Source organism: Amphiprion ocellaris, chromosome 19, assembly GCF_022539595.1.
Source record: "Amphiprion ocellaris isolate individual 3 ecotype Okinawa chromosome 19, ASM2253959v1, whole genome shotgun sequence".
NCBI classification, from domain to species: Eukaryota; Metazoa; Chordata; class Actinopteri; family Pomacentridae; genus Amphiprion; species Amphiprion ocellaris.
The window spans coordinates 26004157-26023465 of record NC_072784.1 but is presented as its reverse complement, the minus strand read 5'-3'; the positions used below and the strand labels follow the sequence as shown (position 1 = coordinate 26023465).

General features: G+C 38.5%; 3 protein-coding genes across 25 annotated transcripts in view; 2 read left to right on the top strand and 1 right to left on the bottom strand.

Annotated features, from left to right (window-relative positions):
- Window positions 1–519: 519 nt before the first annotated feature.
- On the top strand, window positions 520–3928 carry mrps34 (mitochondrial ribosomal protein S34). Its single transcript, XM_023265409.2, has 4 exons — window positions 520–632; window positions 1856–2236; window positions 2748–2790; window positions 3439–3928. The coding sequence occupies exons 2-4, from the start codon at window positions 1919–1921 to the stop codon at window positions 3735–3737; spliced, it is 660 nt and encodes a 219-aa protein (XP_023121177.2). The 5' UTR covers window positions 520–632; window positions 1856–1918; the 3' UTR covers window positions 3738–3928.
- A 958-nt stretch (window positions 3929–4886) lies between these two features.
- Window positions 4887–11065, top strand: nme3 (NME/NM23 nucleoside diphosphate kinase 3). 2 transcript variants are annotated; one of them, XM_023265356.3, is made up of 5 exons: window positions 4887–5043; window positions 7655–7785; window positions 7906–8007; window positions 8224–8336; window positions 10004–11065. In XM_023265356.3, the coding sequence occupies exons 1-5, from the start codon at window positions 4998–5000 to the stop codon at window positions 10119–10121; spliced, it is 510 nt and encodes a 169-aa protein (XP_023121124.1). In that variant the 5' UTR covers window positions 4887–4997; the 3' UTR covers window positions 10122–11065. The 2 variants fall into 2 exon arrangements, with proteins under 2 accessions (XP_023121124.1, XP_023121122.1); XM_023265354.3 differs by lacking the exon at window positions 4887–5043 and adding an exon at window positions 5251–5488.
- A 36-nt stretch (window positions 11066–11101) lies between these two features.
- The window catches only part of mapk8ip3 (mitogen-activated protein kinase 8 interacting protein 3), a 47044-nt gene continuing 38836 nt past the window's right edge, over window positions 11102–19309 (bottom strand). For 20 of the 22 annotated variants that reach the window (XM_035945990.2, XM_055005147.1, XM_035945994.2 and 17 more), the window contains 10 exons: window positions 19141–19260; window positions 17187–17267; window positions 17026–17093; window positions 16599–16747; window positions 16327–16498; window positions 16105–16218; window positions 13993–14031; window positions 13387–13554; window positions 12950–13096; window positions 11102–12387 (listed from right to left, as the gene is read on the bottom strand). In XM_035945990.2, coding sequence (XP_035801883.2) covers window positions 12257–12387; window positions 12950–13096; window positions 13387–13554; window positions 13993–14031; window positions 16105–16218; window positions 16327–16498; window positions 16599–16747; window positions 17026–17093; window positions 17187–17267; window positions 19141–19260 — 1189 coding nt within the window. In that variant the 3' untranslated portion in view covers window positions 11102–12256. The remainder of the gene's footprint in view (window positions 12388–12949; window positions 13097–13386; window positions 13555–13992; window positions 14032–16104; window positions 16219–16326; window positions 16499–16598; window positions 16748–17025; window positions 17094–17186; window positions 17268–19140; window positions 19261–19309) is intronic. The other 2 variants (XM_035945991.2, XM_035945995.2) reach the window with 1 other exon arrangement.

Genomic DNA, 19309 nt, shown 5'->3' with positions numbered 1-19309 from the left:
CAAACTAAAAAGATTCCTAAATATTTTTATCAGTAATTTTATGTACAATTACCATTTTCATTTGCTAAAGAAAAAACAAACTGCTTAGCAACATTTCTAACTTCACAAGCCAAGTGTTGATGTCAAAAATAGCATCAAAAACCAATCCAAAAATGTTTTGGAGGCGACTTTACTTAACTGCAAACCTATAAAAATCTGTTTAAAATTTTTCAGAAACATTTGTTATGATAGTATAATTTATTTTTCCCATGAATATATTGTTAATAATGCATATAAAATTAATTTAAATCAGTAGAAATCATACACAGAAATGCTTGTATCAACTTTATTTGTTAGTGATAAGACATCTTTGGAGACATATAAGTATATAGAGTGTAATATTATAAATTCCGCGCTCATTTGGTCCCATGTGTATTCAGATATGTTAAATATTAATATTTTTAATTTCTTAAATGTTAGTTAGTAGAACATTTATAACATTTTAAATGTTCTACCTGAAGTGTTTAAGAATTTTTTTTCTAGTACGGAACCAAAGTTCACATGCAGTCCGCACGGAACACTTTGCGACCGGACCAGTGAGCGGAAGTAGTGTGCCTTGCTTGCGGAGGTCAAGCAGAAGTCCTGCACATCAGGTAATTGTAGCTATTTAACAATAGAAACATTCATCGTGTATCGTTTGGCGTCAGCGAGCGAAATGATTTATAAGTTGTTGTAGCATGAAGCTAGCTAACCGGCTTGTCCTGCTAAACCAGAGCTATGATATGTTTTTTCTCCCCACTGCTCTCTGTGCTGGCAGATTTATATAATTTCTTCTCGAACGAACACAACATAGAGCTCATTTATGCTCAGATATACCCAGTAGTGGAAAACATCCAAGTACATTTACTTGAATACTGCACTGAATTGCAGTTTTAAGGTATTTTTCTTGGGCTCATTTCAATTTTATGCTACTTTATTACTTCTACTCCATTATATTTCAGAGGGTAATATTGTATATTCTGCTCCACTACATTTCTCTGAATATTTTCCATATAAACAAACTTTATATATACAACTCAGTATTAAAGGTTAAACCAGTGATTTCCAACCTTTTTGGCTTCTGATAACTTTACAAAAAAAAGCGAGTAGTCAGGGTCCCATATCAGATGTCTATGAACTGTAATCAGCTCCACCAAATGGTAATTTTACCCTTTAAACATCAGACATGGTTTCATTTCAGTAATTGTTCAAATGATACACTATCACAACAACAGTCAAAGATTAGAGAAGATGTCCAGAAAACAGATTTGCATATCAAAACTTTTGCATTCTTTTTCCCTCTTCTGTTAACCACTTTACAACCTCTTGGGGTTATCTTCTGTAACTGTAAATAAAACTGTATATGAAGTAGTTCAAACTAGATTAATCTGCAGCAGTAACATGCTGCTGACACACTGATACTTAAGTATTGATAATACTGACAGTCAGAGGGACTTGTCCAATTTGTTTTACTTTTACTACCTTAGTGACAATTAATTAATTTCTTTCTTTCCTTATTTGATACGGACAGTGCACATTAATGAATGTCTGTTTAGACAGCAATAGATGTAAATATGCTGGATTATAGCAACAATGCTAATTTACATCAGCAGTCCCTAGGCAGGTAAAAAAAAAAAAAAAAACATAACAGTGAAACAGAGGGCAATAGGTCACAATAAAAGCACATTTAAAGCCAATACTTTTACTTAAGTAGGTTTTTTCATGCAGGACTTTAACTTGTGATGGAGTATTTTACATCGCCACACTTTTATTCGATAAAATATCTGAATGTTTATTTCATGACTGAGTGTACCTGATTTAATTCCCACTCTTTCAGGATAAACGCTGACCAGTGTGTATCGGTGAGGACTGCGAAGAAGCTGCTGGACTTCATACAGTCATGGTGAAGAAAAAGAGACTTCGCCTCATTGCAGAAATGGCTCGGAAAATCCGGGCATACCGGGAGCTGAAGTCCCGGCCGCGGGACTCTCAGAAGTATGCCGTGGACTACGAGACGATGAAGCGGCCTCTCACGGGGAAGATGCTGCCTGTGATGGCCTGGCAGGATGTCCGCAGGGAGAGCCGCCTCTTCTCCCTGCTGGCCGGTATGAGAACGTTCGGAGTGGGTCGCCTCTTCACCCGCAAGTCGTGGCTCGAGGATCACACAGAGCCCAGTTACTGGCAGATCACCAAGGTCAAGGTGGACTACACAGCTGAGGTGAGAGTATGACACATTCAGTCACTGCCACTTATTGTCAAGTCTGCATACTGTCACCCTAAACATGGGTAGAAATGTGATGGAAGCACGTTTGGTTTTGCAGAAGGGATCTCATATACAGCCTAGGGGTATCGGTATTACCAGCTCTGCCGATTATTGGCTCTAATATTCAGCAGTTTTCTGATTATTGATATAATTTTTCAATGAATTTCTAGTAATTGTTAATTAATATGATAAATTAGTAGCTAAATAATTACAGCCTGTCAGCACTAAAGGAAGAAAAAAGAAGATGAAGGAATTTCAACAAAGATTTGTTTTGGAGTTTATATTTTTCTAAATTCTGACACCAAGATTATCATCTTTACTGCAAATTTATATCCGTCCAAAATATTGCTAATCAGGCTCTGTCATTACTAATGATCTGTTTTGATATCAGCCCTGAAAAAAACAGCTTGGTCGACCCTAATACGTCCCGTAACTGAAAGCAGTCCTCTGTTCCTCTGTTTTCTAGAACATGGATCATGGCAAAGCGTGGGGGATCCTCACATACAAAGGTAAGACTACACTCTTTATTCAGCTTGAAGACAAAGCTTAAAAATATCTAAACATTTATCTGTTTTATCTGTTTTTCTATTCTGTATATATAAATGGGGAAATCAATATGGGAGCTACAAATAAGTGGTGGATTTAATTAAAGTGATTACAATATATTTAGACGTAGAACGAAGCAAAGTTAAATTAGTTTAAGGCAAAAACATCTTTATTTTTCCACCAGAACTATATTCATGGGTGTGGGGAGGAAGCTTTGAAATTAAATTTGATAACTTTCATATAAAATATACCTAAAATATTATTTCTATATATACAGTTAACCAAATAAAACAAATGAAAAATCCAATTAATTTAAATGTTTTAGAGGGCTTTTTCAGATAGGGATGCTTTAAAGTGGCCTCAGTATTTCTGTTTAATTTTATTAATCTGTATTTTTATTCCTCAGTATTCCTGAAATGTCAACGAATGTCCCTGAAGTAGATGATGTTTAAAATTTGTTTGCAAATTGAGAAGGTATTTTTAAAAAAACATGAAAAACATGTTTCCAGATCAACTTCTCACTGTTGTCTGTCCGGTTTTATGGACATCAGCTTGACCAGTCCAGTGATTTTTGATACTCACTCAGATGTCTTTAATATCGTTATTTGCAGGAAAACAGGAGACTGATGTCAAGGAGGTTGACAAGGTGATGTACCACGACTGGCGCCTGGTTCCCAAACACCTAGAGCAGCAGATGAAGGACTTTACACCACTCCCTGAGCCGCCTTTGCGCTACGTCCCGTACCCTCCGCTGCTCCGGGCCATGATGCTGGCCCAGAACAGTAGAGTAGCAGGCAGTGTACCGCCGGAAGAACCGGCTTTACCTTTGAAGAGGGACGTCCTGCTCAACAAAGACTATTTCCGTCAGCAGGAACAAGAGAAACCGGGAAAAGAAGGGACAGCGGTGTGATCGCGACTTGCTTCTCAGCCTGAAAGGTCACAAATCTTGGACATTTTTGGACCAAATCAGTGTTGACAGATGTGTCTCGATATCCTGCTTAGTCCTGGACTCATATGAGTTCTCTTTTCTTCTGATGCAGGCCTCTGTGTGTATATGTAACTGTGTCATGTGCAGAATATTAAATTTGAGATGAAAGACGGGCCTTTAAATTGTTTTTGACCATTTGGCACTTGTATTATAATCTATAACCTGACAACAGTCATTTAGAACTGAAGAAGATAAAGAAGATGAGAGGATAAATGTTTTCAAGAACCAGAAGGAGATATCCAGTTGTCCTCTACTGAAGCTCCTCGGCATATTAGTAGATAGTCAGTCTAAATTTTCAAATTTAACATAAGACTTTATTAATCCTGAAGAAAATTCTTGTGCCAGATAATGCTCGGAAAACAATAAAATGGCATAACAGAAGAAATGCAGTGCTTAGCAAGTAAAAAAACAAAGATTTTAAGTCAATACATTACTGAAATAAAATAATGTAAAATATGCTTGTAAAAAAATAATGCTGACAGTGTTACTCAGCTAATATCACACATTATGAACATTGCACCTAAAGAATGAGTTAAAAAAAATATTGCGCATTACACTGACAATATTGCACATGTAATCAAACTGATGCATGTGAAAATGAAATGTTACCCACCATAACAATGAAGCATTACACGTGAAATTGAAATATTGCACCTGAGAAATGTAAAATTTTACGCATTCACTGATCATGTTGTACAAGAACACAAAACATCATCTAAGTAAATTAAAATATTGCACCTGCAAATTAAATGTGACGTGAGATAGTGAAAAAACAGGATAATAAGATATTTATTATCCTGTTTTTCTCAATTTTATTATGAAAAAATGGCGGTGCTGCTGCTATTGTGCAGAAGATAGATATACATGATCTTTTGGGACTTAATTAGCAACATAATATATTACTAATAGTGAGTAAATACATATTTTTTTATTGATTGTCGGAGATTCTTTTCTTAGTAGCTATCTGATTATTTTGATTAAACATTTTTGTTTGTTGATCATCGCTAACATTTTCCCCACCTTTCTGTGTAGAAATCAGGCTCTTGTTATTCACGTGCTGTCCTTTTGAGACACCACGTGGACGTGCTTTGGGGCCGTTCCTAGGCAACGTGCGTCTGTCTGCACGTACGTACGTCCTCGCTCCCTCCTTCAGCCCTGAGAGCTGCTCCGTCCGCCGTCAGTATGATCTGCTTCTTTCTGTCTATATTCGCCCACATTTTTCAGTCAGGTTGGTGCCGTTACCGTTTCTAATTCTTCTGTCTTTCACGGACCTTCAGTTTGATTTTTACCGGATGATTTGGTCACAGTTTCCAGGAGAAGCCGCCGGACGGGCGCCTCGGCTCCACTCGGCTCGGCTTTGCTAGCTGACGACCACAACATGGAGCCTTCAGTAACTTTAATTTGACAGTGTAAAGTTGGTTTGAAGCGATATTAATAACCCCCAGACTGCCTGAGTTTTGTCCTGTCCCGGTAACAAGCATGAGTGTGTGGCTGAAGCTAAAGTTAGCTTGGCTTTCACTGTCTCCGCCTGCTCGTCCGACCATGTGTCCGCACTGAGAAAAAGTTGATTCATCATCCTATTAATAGGAGCAGCACCGACATGGGCCCGAGAAAAAGGTCACAGCGAGGTCTGCAGGATTTGGTGGTTAAACAGGCGAGGACTGAACAGTCTGGTGAGATTGTAGACACCTTTAGACTCTGTCAGCTGTGAGGTTTGTTGCAGAAAGTGCAGATTTTAGGTGGTTTTTTTAACCTGCTGAGCTCCTTCAACTGTTCTTTTCTGTACAAGCAGAGGCTCTAAGTTTATCCTCCACTGGCTTGTAAAATGACCAAAATAGCACCAAACTTGCAGACATGCATGCAGTGGGGTTTTGTGTTTGTACTGCTGCATGTGAAGGTTTTTAGGTGTAAATACAGAAGCTGTTTGCAAGAGAAATAGCCTGAGACACTGACTGTCAACACTGGATGATCTTTTTTGTAGCCATTGTGCCAAGATGTCTGTTCGCTACTAAAACTGGGACAAAATATTGATATGATATAGCTTCCACATGTAATACATTATCAATACAGCTGCACCAAATAGATGTATTGACTGTTCGTCACAACTGAGTCAGTCTTGGCTTCATGGTTGCACCAAGAAATGCAGAAATTTTTTTGTTTTAACAGAATTTTTTAGTGCAACTAAACTGGGGAACTTTTAAAGTGAGACATGTAGAATAATGTGATTTTTAATCTAACATCTCAATTTGAAGCTTGGATTTGGTTCATTTTCCCAACTGAACCACTCGTGATACGTTAAAAGACCATTGTAAAGTTCGAAATCTTTTTGGTTTTACAGTTTCTGGTTGGTAGACAGTGTAATTTAGACCATTTTTTGAAAAAGAAAACTTGCTCTGTGGAAACACTGCCTGCAGTTCAACCTAAAAACTCAGTTGGAACAAGATTCACAGAATTTTTTTGTTTTTTACAGAGTCTTTTTACTGCAAACTTGCAGTCGCAACCAATCTGATTTACCAGTCACAACTTCTTGTCAAATGAATGAGGGCAAAGCAAATGGAAGGTAACTAACCAGAGGTGTAGAAGAAACTCACTAGATGAAAATGTAAGACAGTGGGAGAAAACAAAGCCAGAGAGATAATTAAACCAACTTGCCAGCAGGTCTGAGACATTACAATTCTACAGTTTCCTTTAGCAGACACTTTTATCCAAAGTAAATGGTCTGTATTTATATAGCGCTTTACTATACCTAACGATACCCAAAGCGCTTTACATTATACATCTCATTCACACACTGATGGCGGAAGCTGCCATGCAAGGCACTAACCACAACCCATCAGGAGCAGTTAGGTGTTCGGTGTCTTGCTCAGGGACACCTGGACATGAGCTCTGCAGGCGAGGATTGAACCAGCAACCCTCCAGTTACAAGACGGCCACTCTACCCACTGAGCCATGCCGCCCCGAAAGTGACTTACATCAGAGAGTAGATACACCACAAGCAAGGATCTACTACATTACAACACATTACACCTTTTGTCTTTGCCAGAAGCTTACAGTCCTTCAAGTGATCATTTGTGACATTCAGTTCTGTCAGAAAAAATACACAAAGCTAAAAACCATGACATCATCAGAATCCCTTTATTCCACATGATTCATTTTCAAAAAAATGACAAAAATTAACCATTTCCAGCAGATCTTTAAGAGAAACATTCAATTCTGCACCCAGTTTTTATATTATTTCATATGGCAAAACTGTAGAGACTTCTCTACAGAGAGCTTGTAGGACACACAAGTATAGAAGCAAATTAGACTGAGAGCAAAATACGTGCCTGGTTAATAAAATAAATACAGCATGGCTCAATAATGATATTCAGAGGAGCAAGTTGATGTACACAGATTAAAATAGTTTGTAAAGGATGTAAAAATGTGGTTAAAAAAAGTGGTAAAATATCTATTGCATGTAGAGACGCTTTTGTTTTCCATAATTGGTTGAGAAAATGCTATGTTTGTTGATTCCATTTTTTTAATACTTTTTTTTTGGTCAAGTCAGAAATTCAGAATGTGATGTATCATTGATGCTTGTCTTGTAGTGTTTGGAGTATCACATAATCATTGTCATGGGCAACCTATTGTGTCGTATCATATTGTGAGTGTATTAAAATGTGTTTTTTTCCCATTGTGGATGCCTTGAATCTAAAATGAATAGCACAGTGTGCCTGTTTTGCCTGATGCCAGTGGTTATGTTCCTTAACGGTGTGTGCTGAGGTGCATGAAGCTGCTCCAGGCTGCTGGTGTTCATTTAAACATGAACAGCTATACTCATGTGTGTCATCTTTCTCCAGGCTGGACTGGGGTGAATGAGCGAACCTTCATAGCTGTGAAACCAGATGGCGTTCAGCGGAGGCTCGTGGGACAAATCGTGCGTCGCTTTGAGAAGAAGGGGTTCAAACTGGTGGGCCTCAAGCTTGTGCAGGTATGTCGAGGGTGGAGTTTTTTAATTCATGGCCCAAACAGATGATCAGGGCTACTGTAATAAGTTAATAATATTAGCTATTAATTGAATGTGTTTATCTGTTATGTGGTTGTGCATCAGGCATCTGAGGATCTTCTCCGGGAACACTACTGGGACCTGAGGAGCAAACCCTTCTTCAGCGGACTGATCACCTACATGAGCTCTGGACCGGTGGTTGCCATGGTGAGAGGCTGTACTCACGTTCACAGGATAGTAGAGACATTCAGTATTGTGCAGTGCTTTGTTTGTTTAATTAACACACAGTAATAAGTCATAATTTATTCCTCCTGTTGGAGGAAATAAGCTGCTCTAGAGTGGGAATAGTGTGTTGTGTTACAGCTCTTCTCAGGAATAAATTTGGTCATCTGCATTTTCAAACACTTTTCTGTTTGTGTACAGGTGTGGCAGGGTTTGGACGTGGTCAAGACGGCACGTAAGATGCTGGGAGAGACCAACCCTGCAGATTCGCTGCCAGGAACCATCCGAGGAGATTATTGTGTGGAAGTGGGCAGGTAAGAGTTGACAGTAGAACTCTACATCTCATGAAATAATTGTGAATAACTGGAGAAAAAGCCTCAGTGACAACGGATTGTTTGCATTAACAACTAGAAAAGCACTCAGAGAGTGCAGTACTTCGCCACAGCTGTTTATTCCCCAAAATGGCATTGTCAGAAATTCAGCATTTTTTTTTTTTATAAATGCAGCATTTGTTTATCAGTTATTGATGATCAGAAATCACGGCAACATAGAATGTGGCCATTTAACACAGATGTACCCACAAACTGAATGACCTTGTGCTGAGCACGGGTGTGTGTTATGCATGTTGTGTACAGATACCATATCACTTGACCTTAATATGTAGCGGGTGGCGAGAATTGATGGGAGTCAGAAACACGTCCACAAATTAATCAATTGTTCCTTGTATCATTTCCAGTGGATAAGTCCAGATAAGTCCGCAGCGTTGGATTTCTAGTAGGATCACAATCATGTGATCGTCAGCAGGCAGCTGACATAGTGTTCACTTGTTGTCATAGTTACAGTGATGCTGTGCTGCTATCTCGCAATGATACAGAAATCTTTTACAAATCCATGGATCCAGGCTATAAGCCGCATCACTGCCAGAATCTAATCAGTTGGTCCTTGTGTCATTTCTGACCTTCCCTGAAAATTTCATCTAAACACGTTAGTCCGTTTTTGAGTAATGTTGCAAACAGACAGACAGACAAGTATATGCAGATCGTCACATAACTCCACTGCGTTCCTTGGTGGAGATACAATATGTTAATCTGGATGTTTTAAAGCAGAGCAGAAGTTAAATACAATCATAAAATTTTGAACAAAATGTGGCCTGTGGTGTAACATAACATTTTCTCTTTAATAGCTTTGGAAAAAGGACATTCAAAACCATAACTCTGTGTTTGATTTAAGCATATTTTATTTATTAGATATTTATAATTTTTATTACAACAGTTGTCTGTTCTGATAAAAAAAATAGAAAACACCAAAAGGTTCCCTGTCTCAGCTTCTCCAGTGCTGAAACTGACTTCAGAAACCCAGAATGTTTGCTATCATTGTTAATGAAATTACTTGCATTACATCTTTAAGGAGATCACTTTCAATTTAGAGATACTGTAAAGCGCATTTTATGATGTTTTCTAAATAAAAATCTACGTTTTATTGGAGAAAATCTAATCTCTGTGGGACTTCCTGGTTAAATAAAGGTAAATATAATGAAATAGATGAAAATTATCAATATATTGCCCAACATATTTCCGCTTCGCACCTCTGAATCATTATAGCACCTTCTGTACATTATTTTTGTTGTTAATATGCTATTTACTTTATTCTTATCTCACCATATTACATTTTTAATTTTTAAATTTAAATGTATTTATCCTATTTTAACTGCCACTTGGCTGCTAGTATTATTGTACAGTTGTTGCTACAGTTCTGTATTTAACTGCTCTCTGTGACTGTAATTGCTCCCAGGGGACAAATAAAGTTTTTTGAATTAAATTGAATAAACATTGTGCTACGAATCCAGTGTTTTAAATGAAAAAAACAAAGCTATTTATAATATTGAATATTGATTAGATGCTTATTTTTTAAATTAATGTACGAGGGGTTAGCTTTTGAGGCAGTTTTGAGTCTTAATGTTCTGAAAATGTTTGTGTTGCAGGAATGTGATCCATGGCAGCGACTCGGTGTCGAGCGCCCAGAAGGAAATCTCTCTGTGGTTTCGTCAGAATGAGCTTCAGTGCTGGGAGCACAGCTGCAACAGCTGGATCTACAACTGAAGGTGTGTGTGTGCTGCATCAACACCGTCCTCTACCAGTGTTGTTACAAGATGGATCACTTCATACCTCAGATGCAGATATTTTTTGGGGCTTTAGTAGTTTGTAGGCGCACAGAGAAAAAAAAAGGGTCATCCTGTGTTGCTGGTTTCTTTTTTGTTTCATGTTTCATTATTTGTTTATCCAAAGTAAAGTGAAACAACTTTACCAAGCAAAAGTGCACTAAGGTGATCAATAACCTGATCTGAAACTTGACAGTGTCTGCTTCTGTGTTCATCGTAGTTTCTGTTAAGTCCAGAGCACTAGATCATGTTTTCAGTTTTTAAGCAAGAAGATCAAATGAAAGCAATAAATTTTTGTGGCGTCATTATGTTTATGAGATAATGTATTAGGGAGATGGCTTCATTCAAATCTACCCTTTATTTCTATTTAAAGGTACAGTCCGTTTTTATATCCTTATCTGTATGCAGACAGTGTGGAAAATTTGCGCAAAAATTGCACAAAACTTCTCAGATTCTGTTGTATCCAATTCACCCGAAATCTAACGTAAAAAAATCCTCTTTTGGCACTTGAAAAATAAGCCTCTTAATTTAATTCATAATTTTTATGTCCATGTTCTTCTGTATCGGCCGTTGTAGTAAAAAAATGGATGCAATTAACTGACAAAAATACTGCCTTTTCCTGTACCTTCAAGTTAAAGGAATGTAAAAACAGACTGCATCGCTTTGAACTACTTGAATGTACAGTTTCCAGCATACGGCTCTAAAAGTAGTTTTGTAATTTCATGCAACATTCATATCCGGCTCAGTCAGCAAATTAAAGTAAAACTGAATGAAGTTTGTTGTCTTTTTACAGAGATCTTGCCAGTTTAGTTCTTCATGCTTTTATCAACTGCTATGATGCTCCTTTCAAAATGTCCAAAAACAATAAATCTAACCTTTTTAAAATGTTTAATTTCATTGCAAAGTGAGACACACCACACATTGTTGTTTTCAGCACACAAACGTTTAATATTTAATCCACACAGATAAAGATCAATGCAAGAATTTCCATATCGAACAAAGAGCATGGGCTTCAGTGCGTCTGGAGATTTACAGTAATCCTCGTACATGTAATGACTTCACACCACCGTTCACCTGCTGCACACCGAACCGTCTGATCAACAGCCAGTCAGATGAGAGAAAAGAGTTTTGGACGCGTTAAACTCGACCCCCTTCGACTGGACTCATTCTGAATTTGTCTCGCTGCTGCAGGCACATCACAATATTTCCTGTCACTGGGTTTGTAACCACACACTTGTGAAACAATCAGGACACTTCAAACTGAGGTGACAGCAAGATGGGATGTGAAATATTTCAGGTAACAGCCAGAAGAACCTAGATTTCTGTGCTGAATTTGACAGGTAGTAATTTGCTTATCTTCACTTCAAATTCCAACTAAGTCTGACATCTTTAACTACAATCTTAAACCAAGACTTCAGCATGCTGCCCCCCCGACAAAGACCATAAACACTTCATCTGCATCATTACCACCATTTAAACAGGGTCCGTTGGCTGTTAAAAAGTCAGATTTCTAGTGAAAATGCAAGTCAGTGCTGTCATTCGCATTGCTGCACCTGCTGCTGCTCTTTTATCTTTTACTCTTTGTGCATTTGATGCATGTTGGGGCTCTGGGCTTTGCTTTAAGATGAAGTAGGGGTTTCACAGAACTAAATGGAGGAAGATTAGGAGTAAGTTTAGGGGCAGATGCAGGACAATTGAGGTAAATATAGGAGGAGTTACGGTGTGCTTACAGGGTGAATATAAGATCGATACAGAGGAGGGAGGTAGTTATGAGGCTGGGTTACAAGGCTCATGAAGATAGTTACAATGCCCTGGGTGGGACAGAAACAGGATGGCAGGCAGATTACTAGATCAGAGGAGGTACTTACAAGGCATTAAAGTTACAAGGTGACGGGGCAGGAGGAGATATAATAGTTACAGGGGATGATACACGGCTTGGAGGGTCGTTTTAGCCAAGAAAGGGAACTTTTACATGACCGGGGGAAAATTACAGGGTTTGAGCGGCTGGAAGCTTCGGGGCAGGAGGAGGTTTGTTTAAGGAGATGGGTGGGCAGGGTGTTAAAGCAGGTCCAGGTGTCACTCAGGTACGTAAGACACCTGCCAGACGATGATGTGGCTCCGTTCGGCTTTGGATAAACCAGGTTTCATCTGCGAAGCCACAGCGGCAGAACTGTCTCCTTCCTCCGTCTCATCGTCCTCTCCGTCCCCTGGAAATGAAACAGATGAATCAGAACTTAAGAATTGCAGTGCTACAATTAAAAAAGTATGACATTTTTGTGAGTTTTTGCACGACATGCTAAACTATGACATTTTTGATGACATTTCAGACGACATACTAAACTATGATGTTTTTGCAAGATTTTGGACCACATGCTAAATTCCAACATTTTTGTGATATTTCGTACATCATATAAATTATGACGTTTTTCTAACATTTCGGACAATATACTAAACTATGACGTTTTTGGGAGATTTCGGACCACATACTAAACTATGATGATGATGGATGACATACCAAACATACAAAATAATCATACAAATCAAACTAATAATGACATAAACGTTAAATAAATACAGCACTTAATTACTGTCAGTTAATTGTGCTAATTTCTCCTTTGTTAGTTTTTATTTGTTTTATTATCCTGTGTCTGCAATGTCTTGATTAAATATCTACATGTCCCAACAACCTTCTTCATCTCAGCTATTTGCTGCATCTCACAAACATAAATGATACTTGTGTGAGGCGTTTAAGGACACGTGAACACTCACCTATACGGAAATCGATGTAACCTTCTCCTCCGCTCAGCACCAACACATTTTGAACACTTTGCGCCTCCGTCTCTGTGGGTGCTGTGGATCCCTGACCTTCTGATGGACTGTCCAGCACACTGCCGTTCAGGGTGGCCAGAACATTGCCTGTCATAAAAAAAAAAAATAATAACGAACTGAAAACCAAGAGTAGATACACATTCATAGACAAACTGTTCATTTCATCTGGACTGGCTTTCCAATCAGATTATTCACACCTGTCTCACAAGAACTCTTATTTACTTAAAACTATGACTTTTTTCAGAGCCAAAGTACAGTATTTTCACAGATTTATATTGCCTAGACATTTGTCTTTGTTTGTATGAGATGAGACAGATATTGCCAGCTTCCAGGTGTTGGTTTATAAGCAGCAAACATCAGCAGATCATCGGACTTACCCGGTACAGATACGAAGAACTTGACTGCATCCCGGTGTCCATGGAAACACAGCTGGGCCTGCGCCATTGAGCAGTAGGGGATGAAGCTGCCGCTGCTCTTCTCGGAGCCTCCGTCGTCGCTGTACACATGGATCACCCCACCGGACGACGTGGGAGATACCTTATTGGCTGAGGTGATAAACACATCAGTCACTAATATTTACTGGAAAATCACATTTTGTAGCCCGACACAGGCGAAAATAAAATACAGAAAACCCCCCATCTTTCTGGGAAAAACCACCAAGAAAATTCAAATTTTTCCAACTGAAAATGAAAGATGTTGTAGAATAACTCATGCAACAGATTCTGTACACACAGATTTTGTCACCAGTGCAATAAATCACAATGATACAAGCATGCAAAGCAACTACATCAACTGTAAAAACATCATTGCACACAGAAAACTGTTTGTGACCTTCTGCTAAATATCCACGACTTATTGAGACTTGTACCCTTGTAGCACAAACGTACAGAAGCAGAAATTACACTGTTTGAAGGGACACAGAGGTTTGACTGGGTGAGAACAGGTAGATCACAACAGCAGGAGGTTGGGAGGCTCCCACTTACCCCTCAAACCCAGGAGCTGTCCCCGGTGAAGGACCACCGCTACAGGAGGAGGAAGGTAGAGGAGGGTGGAAGGACGAGGAAGAGGAGGAGAAAGAGGACAGTGACAGTAATAGTTACGACCAACAATGTGTGAAAGAGATGAAACCACTGAGGGAAGAAGACAAAGAGAAAGAGGGAGAAGTTGGGGAGCTTTTGGGGAGAAGAGGAAGGAAAGCTGAAGAAGAATACAGATCAACAGAGCTACAGTGGGATGTGGGGTAGGTCTGCTCTGCTGTAGTAGGTTTTTGATGGAAAAATTCAGGCCACCAAATTAAACTTTAGTGTTGAGACAATCAGACAAGATTTGGTTTGTAAAAGTCTTGTACAATCACAAAAAAAATCTTAAAATCACACGTTGATACTGCTGGATTTGTACTCAAATCACATGTTCCTTTCTTTGTAATGTATTTTTCACTAAATGTAACTAAAATCTGTTGAGTTTTTCCACATTCAGCTTCCAGAAAGTCAAACAAATCACCACTAAGTATCTACTTAGCAGAGGCAACTACACTGTCTCTACAGTTTCTAAGTTAACTTAAAACTTGAAGTTTTCAATCACTTCTCATTACTGTACTTGTTTTGCTTTGAGCGACTTGTTGTAGAAATTCCAAAGTGGAGGCTGAAATCTAAGGGTGACAGAGCTTACATACATAATAGGCTTACAGAATTAGCTTTTACTTTTATGTGATTTTGTCTATTTCTATTTTTACACCTATTTTTAAAAAATATGATTTTTAATTGTCTATTTTTGTCATCTAAATGTTTTTTCTTTATTTTATCATTCATTGTATTCTCTTTTACCATTTATTTACTTAATTATTTACAATAATTATCATTTTTAGCCTCATATTTATGGTTTTACCCTCTATTTTCTTTAATTCCCCTTGTTCTTTCCCTTGCTTGGATGCTTATTATTCGATCTGGTATTGTTGTACTAACTTATTTTGAGAATCATATTTGGACTCAATGTTCATCATATTTTCTTTTTTTTTTCCTGTCTGTAAAGCACTTTGTAAACTGATTACAAAGTGTGCTATCAGAACCGATACAAGTGAAGCAGCATTCAGCTATCATGCTCCTCACCTGTGGAACGAACTTCCTGAATACCTGAGGTTCTGCTCAAACTGTCGGCTCTTTTAAATCAAGTCTGAAAACCTCATTGTTTACTGCAGCTTTCTCTTAGATGCTCAATCTATTTTCTTGTCTTTTAATGCACTTTTATGATCTTAATGTCTACTTTTATGTTTTATTTCTATGATTTTAATGTATGCCTACCTTAAAATAATTTTTACTCCGTCAAAGAACGTGGCGTTATGCGAGTTATGTGACAATCGGCATTGGTTTGCCTGTCTGTCTGTCTGTCTGTCTGTCTGTTTACTCAAAAACGGACTAACAGATTTGGATGAAATTTTCAGGGAAGGTCAAGAAGCTCAGAAATGACACAAGGACCAACTGATTAGATTTTATCAGTGATGCGGCTTATAGTCTGGATCCACGGATTTGTTAAAGATTTCTGTATCATTGTGAGATAGCGCCACGGCATCACTGTAACTATGACAACAAGTGAACACAACTTCAGCTGCCTGCTGATGATCACATGATTGTGATCCTACTACAAATCGACTGCTGTGGACTCATCTGTCGGAAATGATACCAGGAATAATTGATTAAATTAAATATTTAAATATTTAAATATTTAATATATTAAATATTTAGGTCATGCGATTCGGTATCCGTACATAATGTACACATGCATAACACACACCTGTGCTCAGCGCAAGGTCATTTAGTTTGTGGGTACATCTATATCAAATGGCCACATTGTATGTTGCCGTGATTTCTGATCATCAATAACTAATAAACAAATGCTAGATTTCTATGAAAGAAATGCTGCATTTCTGACAAATATGGGGGAATGAACAGCCTTGGAGTACTGCGCTCTCTGAGTGCTTATCTAGTTCTGGATGTATTTCTTTGCCATTGTTAAGCACCTTAAATTGCCTTGTGTGTGAATTGTGCTATACAAATAAACTTGCCTTGCCATGTAAATAAAGTTCTTATTATAAGACTCACTCTCTGTCAGAGGGATGGAGATGATGACACCGTTTCCAGTCCCCACCCAAAGACGATTTCCACCAATCAGAAGTGCCGTGATTCGCACAAAAGAGAAGCCAAGCTTTCCAGTACCTGTGAATGACAATCAGATTGTATGTCAGCGAGAATATAACATCCATGGCAGCTCAGTCACCACACTTAAACCCTAAAAAATGTAACAAATCATCATTCTTAACTCACCGAGCATCTTGCTGACGTACGGCTCAATGTCTACATCCTGCAGGTGCTGGTGTGTGTGTGCGTGGTAAAGACGCAAAGTGGAGTCTAACCGGATCGACACCCAAACACCGTCGCCGATCCACGCCAGCTGCCGCACCTGACTCTCCCTGCGAGGGTGGGCATCGAAGGACTTCTACCAAGCAGAGGTGGACCGAATCAGCAACAAGTGATGCAACGTAAAAGACAAACACTTAAACACTTTTTCTTTTTCCTGATGTCACATCAACACGCACCTCAATCTGCATGGTTTTGGGCTGAATGACGTGGATCTTGTTCTTGTAACCGCACCACACTTTGTCGTGGACCACGGCCATGCAGCGAATGGAGTGATGAGGTCGGCCAAGGTCCATGAAGTGGTAGTTGGACAAATCCCACTGGCCATCTGTTGACAGAAACACAAACACACACACAGTGAATTCAACGGTTGACAACCATCTACTGTTTTATCATGAAGCTGCAACACAAGCTTTAAAAAAAAAAAAACTCAAGTAATCCATCCAAATCCATGTGAAATTAACTGGACATGCATCACTGGTTTGTTTTGGTGATATCATAGTTCAAATAAGATTATATGGCGCCTGAATGGTTATAACGTTAAAAATCCTAGAACAGATTTGGTGAAGCTCCGTTAAAACAAATATTCAAATACGACCCAAGTACCTTCGGCCCTGTGGAATATCGCGAATGTCCCATCAGCGAGGGCGACCAGCACACGGCCTTTAACATGTCTGCAGACAGAAAGGAGACAGACTGTTGGAGGAACAGCTATAAATAAAAAAACTGCCACAGAAAGAAGAAGCTGCTGTGATGTTGTTTCTTACACCAGACTGAGCACCGAGTCTTTGAGTTTGATGGAGTGGAGACACTTCTTCCAGTTTCCAACAGCTGAGTGGACATAAAGCCTTGAGGGAAAAACAGAACAAAGTCACTCCAAAGCAAATGCACACAGCACGCTGAATTCATAAGATGCATGTCATAACATACGTGTGCACTCGGTTAAATAATTGGTAGCTGTACAGTTTTTATATGCATTAAAAAAATCAATCTAATGTTAACTTTGAGCTTTTTTTATGGAATCTTCCTACTTAATGTTTTCCTAGTGTTAAACATGCTAAAGAAATGCTTTACTAGACTTTTTGATTTGTTTATTTGGGACAAATTAATTAAGATTAATATGACATCAGATTTAGTCAGAAAAGCAATTTTCATCTGCAGTCTCATGTGACAAAAATACAATGAAACAAAAAATCTGTTAAAATTGGATCTAGATCTAGCAGCTGCTCTGCATCCAGGAGAGGATGGCCGGAGGGGGCGTGGCTAGACGGAGGCCGTGACACTTTTGTTGTTTGTCTCATGTTTTTGTCGTTTTGTTTCCTTTTTGTGTCGCAGTTTTTTGTCTTATTTTTGTCATTTTGAGTTTTGTTCATTGTTTGAGCATTATTTTTGTCGTGTGTTTTTTTGGTCACTTGTGTTAGTTGTCTATTTTTTTTTGTCGTTTTGTTTCTCGTTTTTGTCATTTTGTCTCGTTTGTGTCATTTATGTAATTTTTTGTCTTGTTTTTGTCGTTCATCCATTTCTCTGTCACTTTGTAGCTTTTTGACAATTTTTTTGTCTCCTTTTTGTTTTGTTTCATGTCATTTGTCCCATTTTTTTGTCATTTTCTTTTTCACTTATGTCATTTTGTGCCTCATTTTTGTAATATATTGTCTTGTTTTTGTTGTTTTTTGTTTGACTTTTGTCTTTTTGATCATAAAGTAAAATACTATATAGATATCTGTGACAAAATGTTTTGTGCCTTTGCAGATCCACTGTGATCTGTAGGTTGTAATGTGTAAATGATAATCTGAGGCATAATCTTGTTGAAATCTAATTTATTTTTTGTAAGAAATTTCAAATTGTTTGTAATATTTTGTAAAAAGATAATTCCTTAAAATATGAACATTTTTGCACTAAAACAAAGAAAAAATTTGGAGTTGTCATTATTTATAAATAATGACAACTCCAAATTCCTATAGGTTACTATGCTGTGATTTTACTGGTCCAGCCAAGATCAAATTGGGCTGTATGTTGCCCATGAACTAAAATGAGTTTGACACCCTTGATATAAATCTTAAAGTATAATGCCTTGTTTCCCTGAAACTAATTTTGGCCACACATCTGTCTGAGCTGCTACACTGTAGTAAGTAAGTGGGGAGACTCTAGTGGCTCTAGTGGGACTTTTAGTAAATTGTTATGCCTACCGACAGCCTTCATGTGAGGCATTTAGGGGACATGAGTAATTTGCAGTTTCAACAAACAACCTGCGTGCACGAGTCTCTGCATGTACAGTATTCACACCACTCACCACCTATGAGTGAATTTACTACGAGTAAATTCTCAAACTGGATGATAAAACAACCCACATGAGGTATTTATTGCAGCCAAAGTATGGCTGGTAAAGGAGCTTTTGATGTCAGCATCAGCATTTTGCACTGAAATGTTAAAAAAAAAAAGCACAAAATGTCTCCAGCAATCTCGAGCAAACCGTAGTAGTGACAATTAAAAAGCGAGAACTTTTAACACTACTTATAATTTAGCCAAAGAAGAGCTACCTTTTGCTAACTTTAAGTTCTGCATCATCCTCCAGGTTACAAAACATTTCCTTAGTGAAACTAGCCTAAATTATGTGCAGAAGTGCAACCGATGTAAAGAGTTAATCCGAAGCGCCGTATGTTAAATGTCACAGTTATAAACCTGTGTAATAAATATGTAAAACTGTGAGGCTGAGGGACTCACCAGCCGTTTTGGGCTCCGAGCCACATAGTGGGGGCCACGCTGGTGTAGTTTTTGGCCTCGTCTCCTCCATCCTCCGACTCTGCAGGCTGAGATGCTTCCTCCTTGGACAGTCCCGAGCTCCTGTGTGGACAGACACCACGCAGACTTTCAAACTGTAGAACCTGTAGCT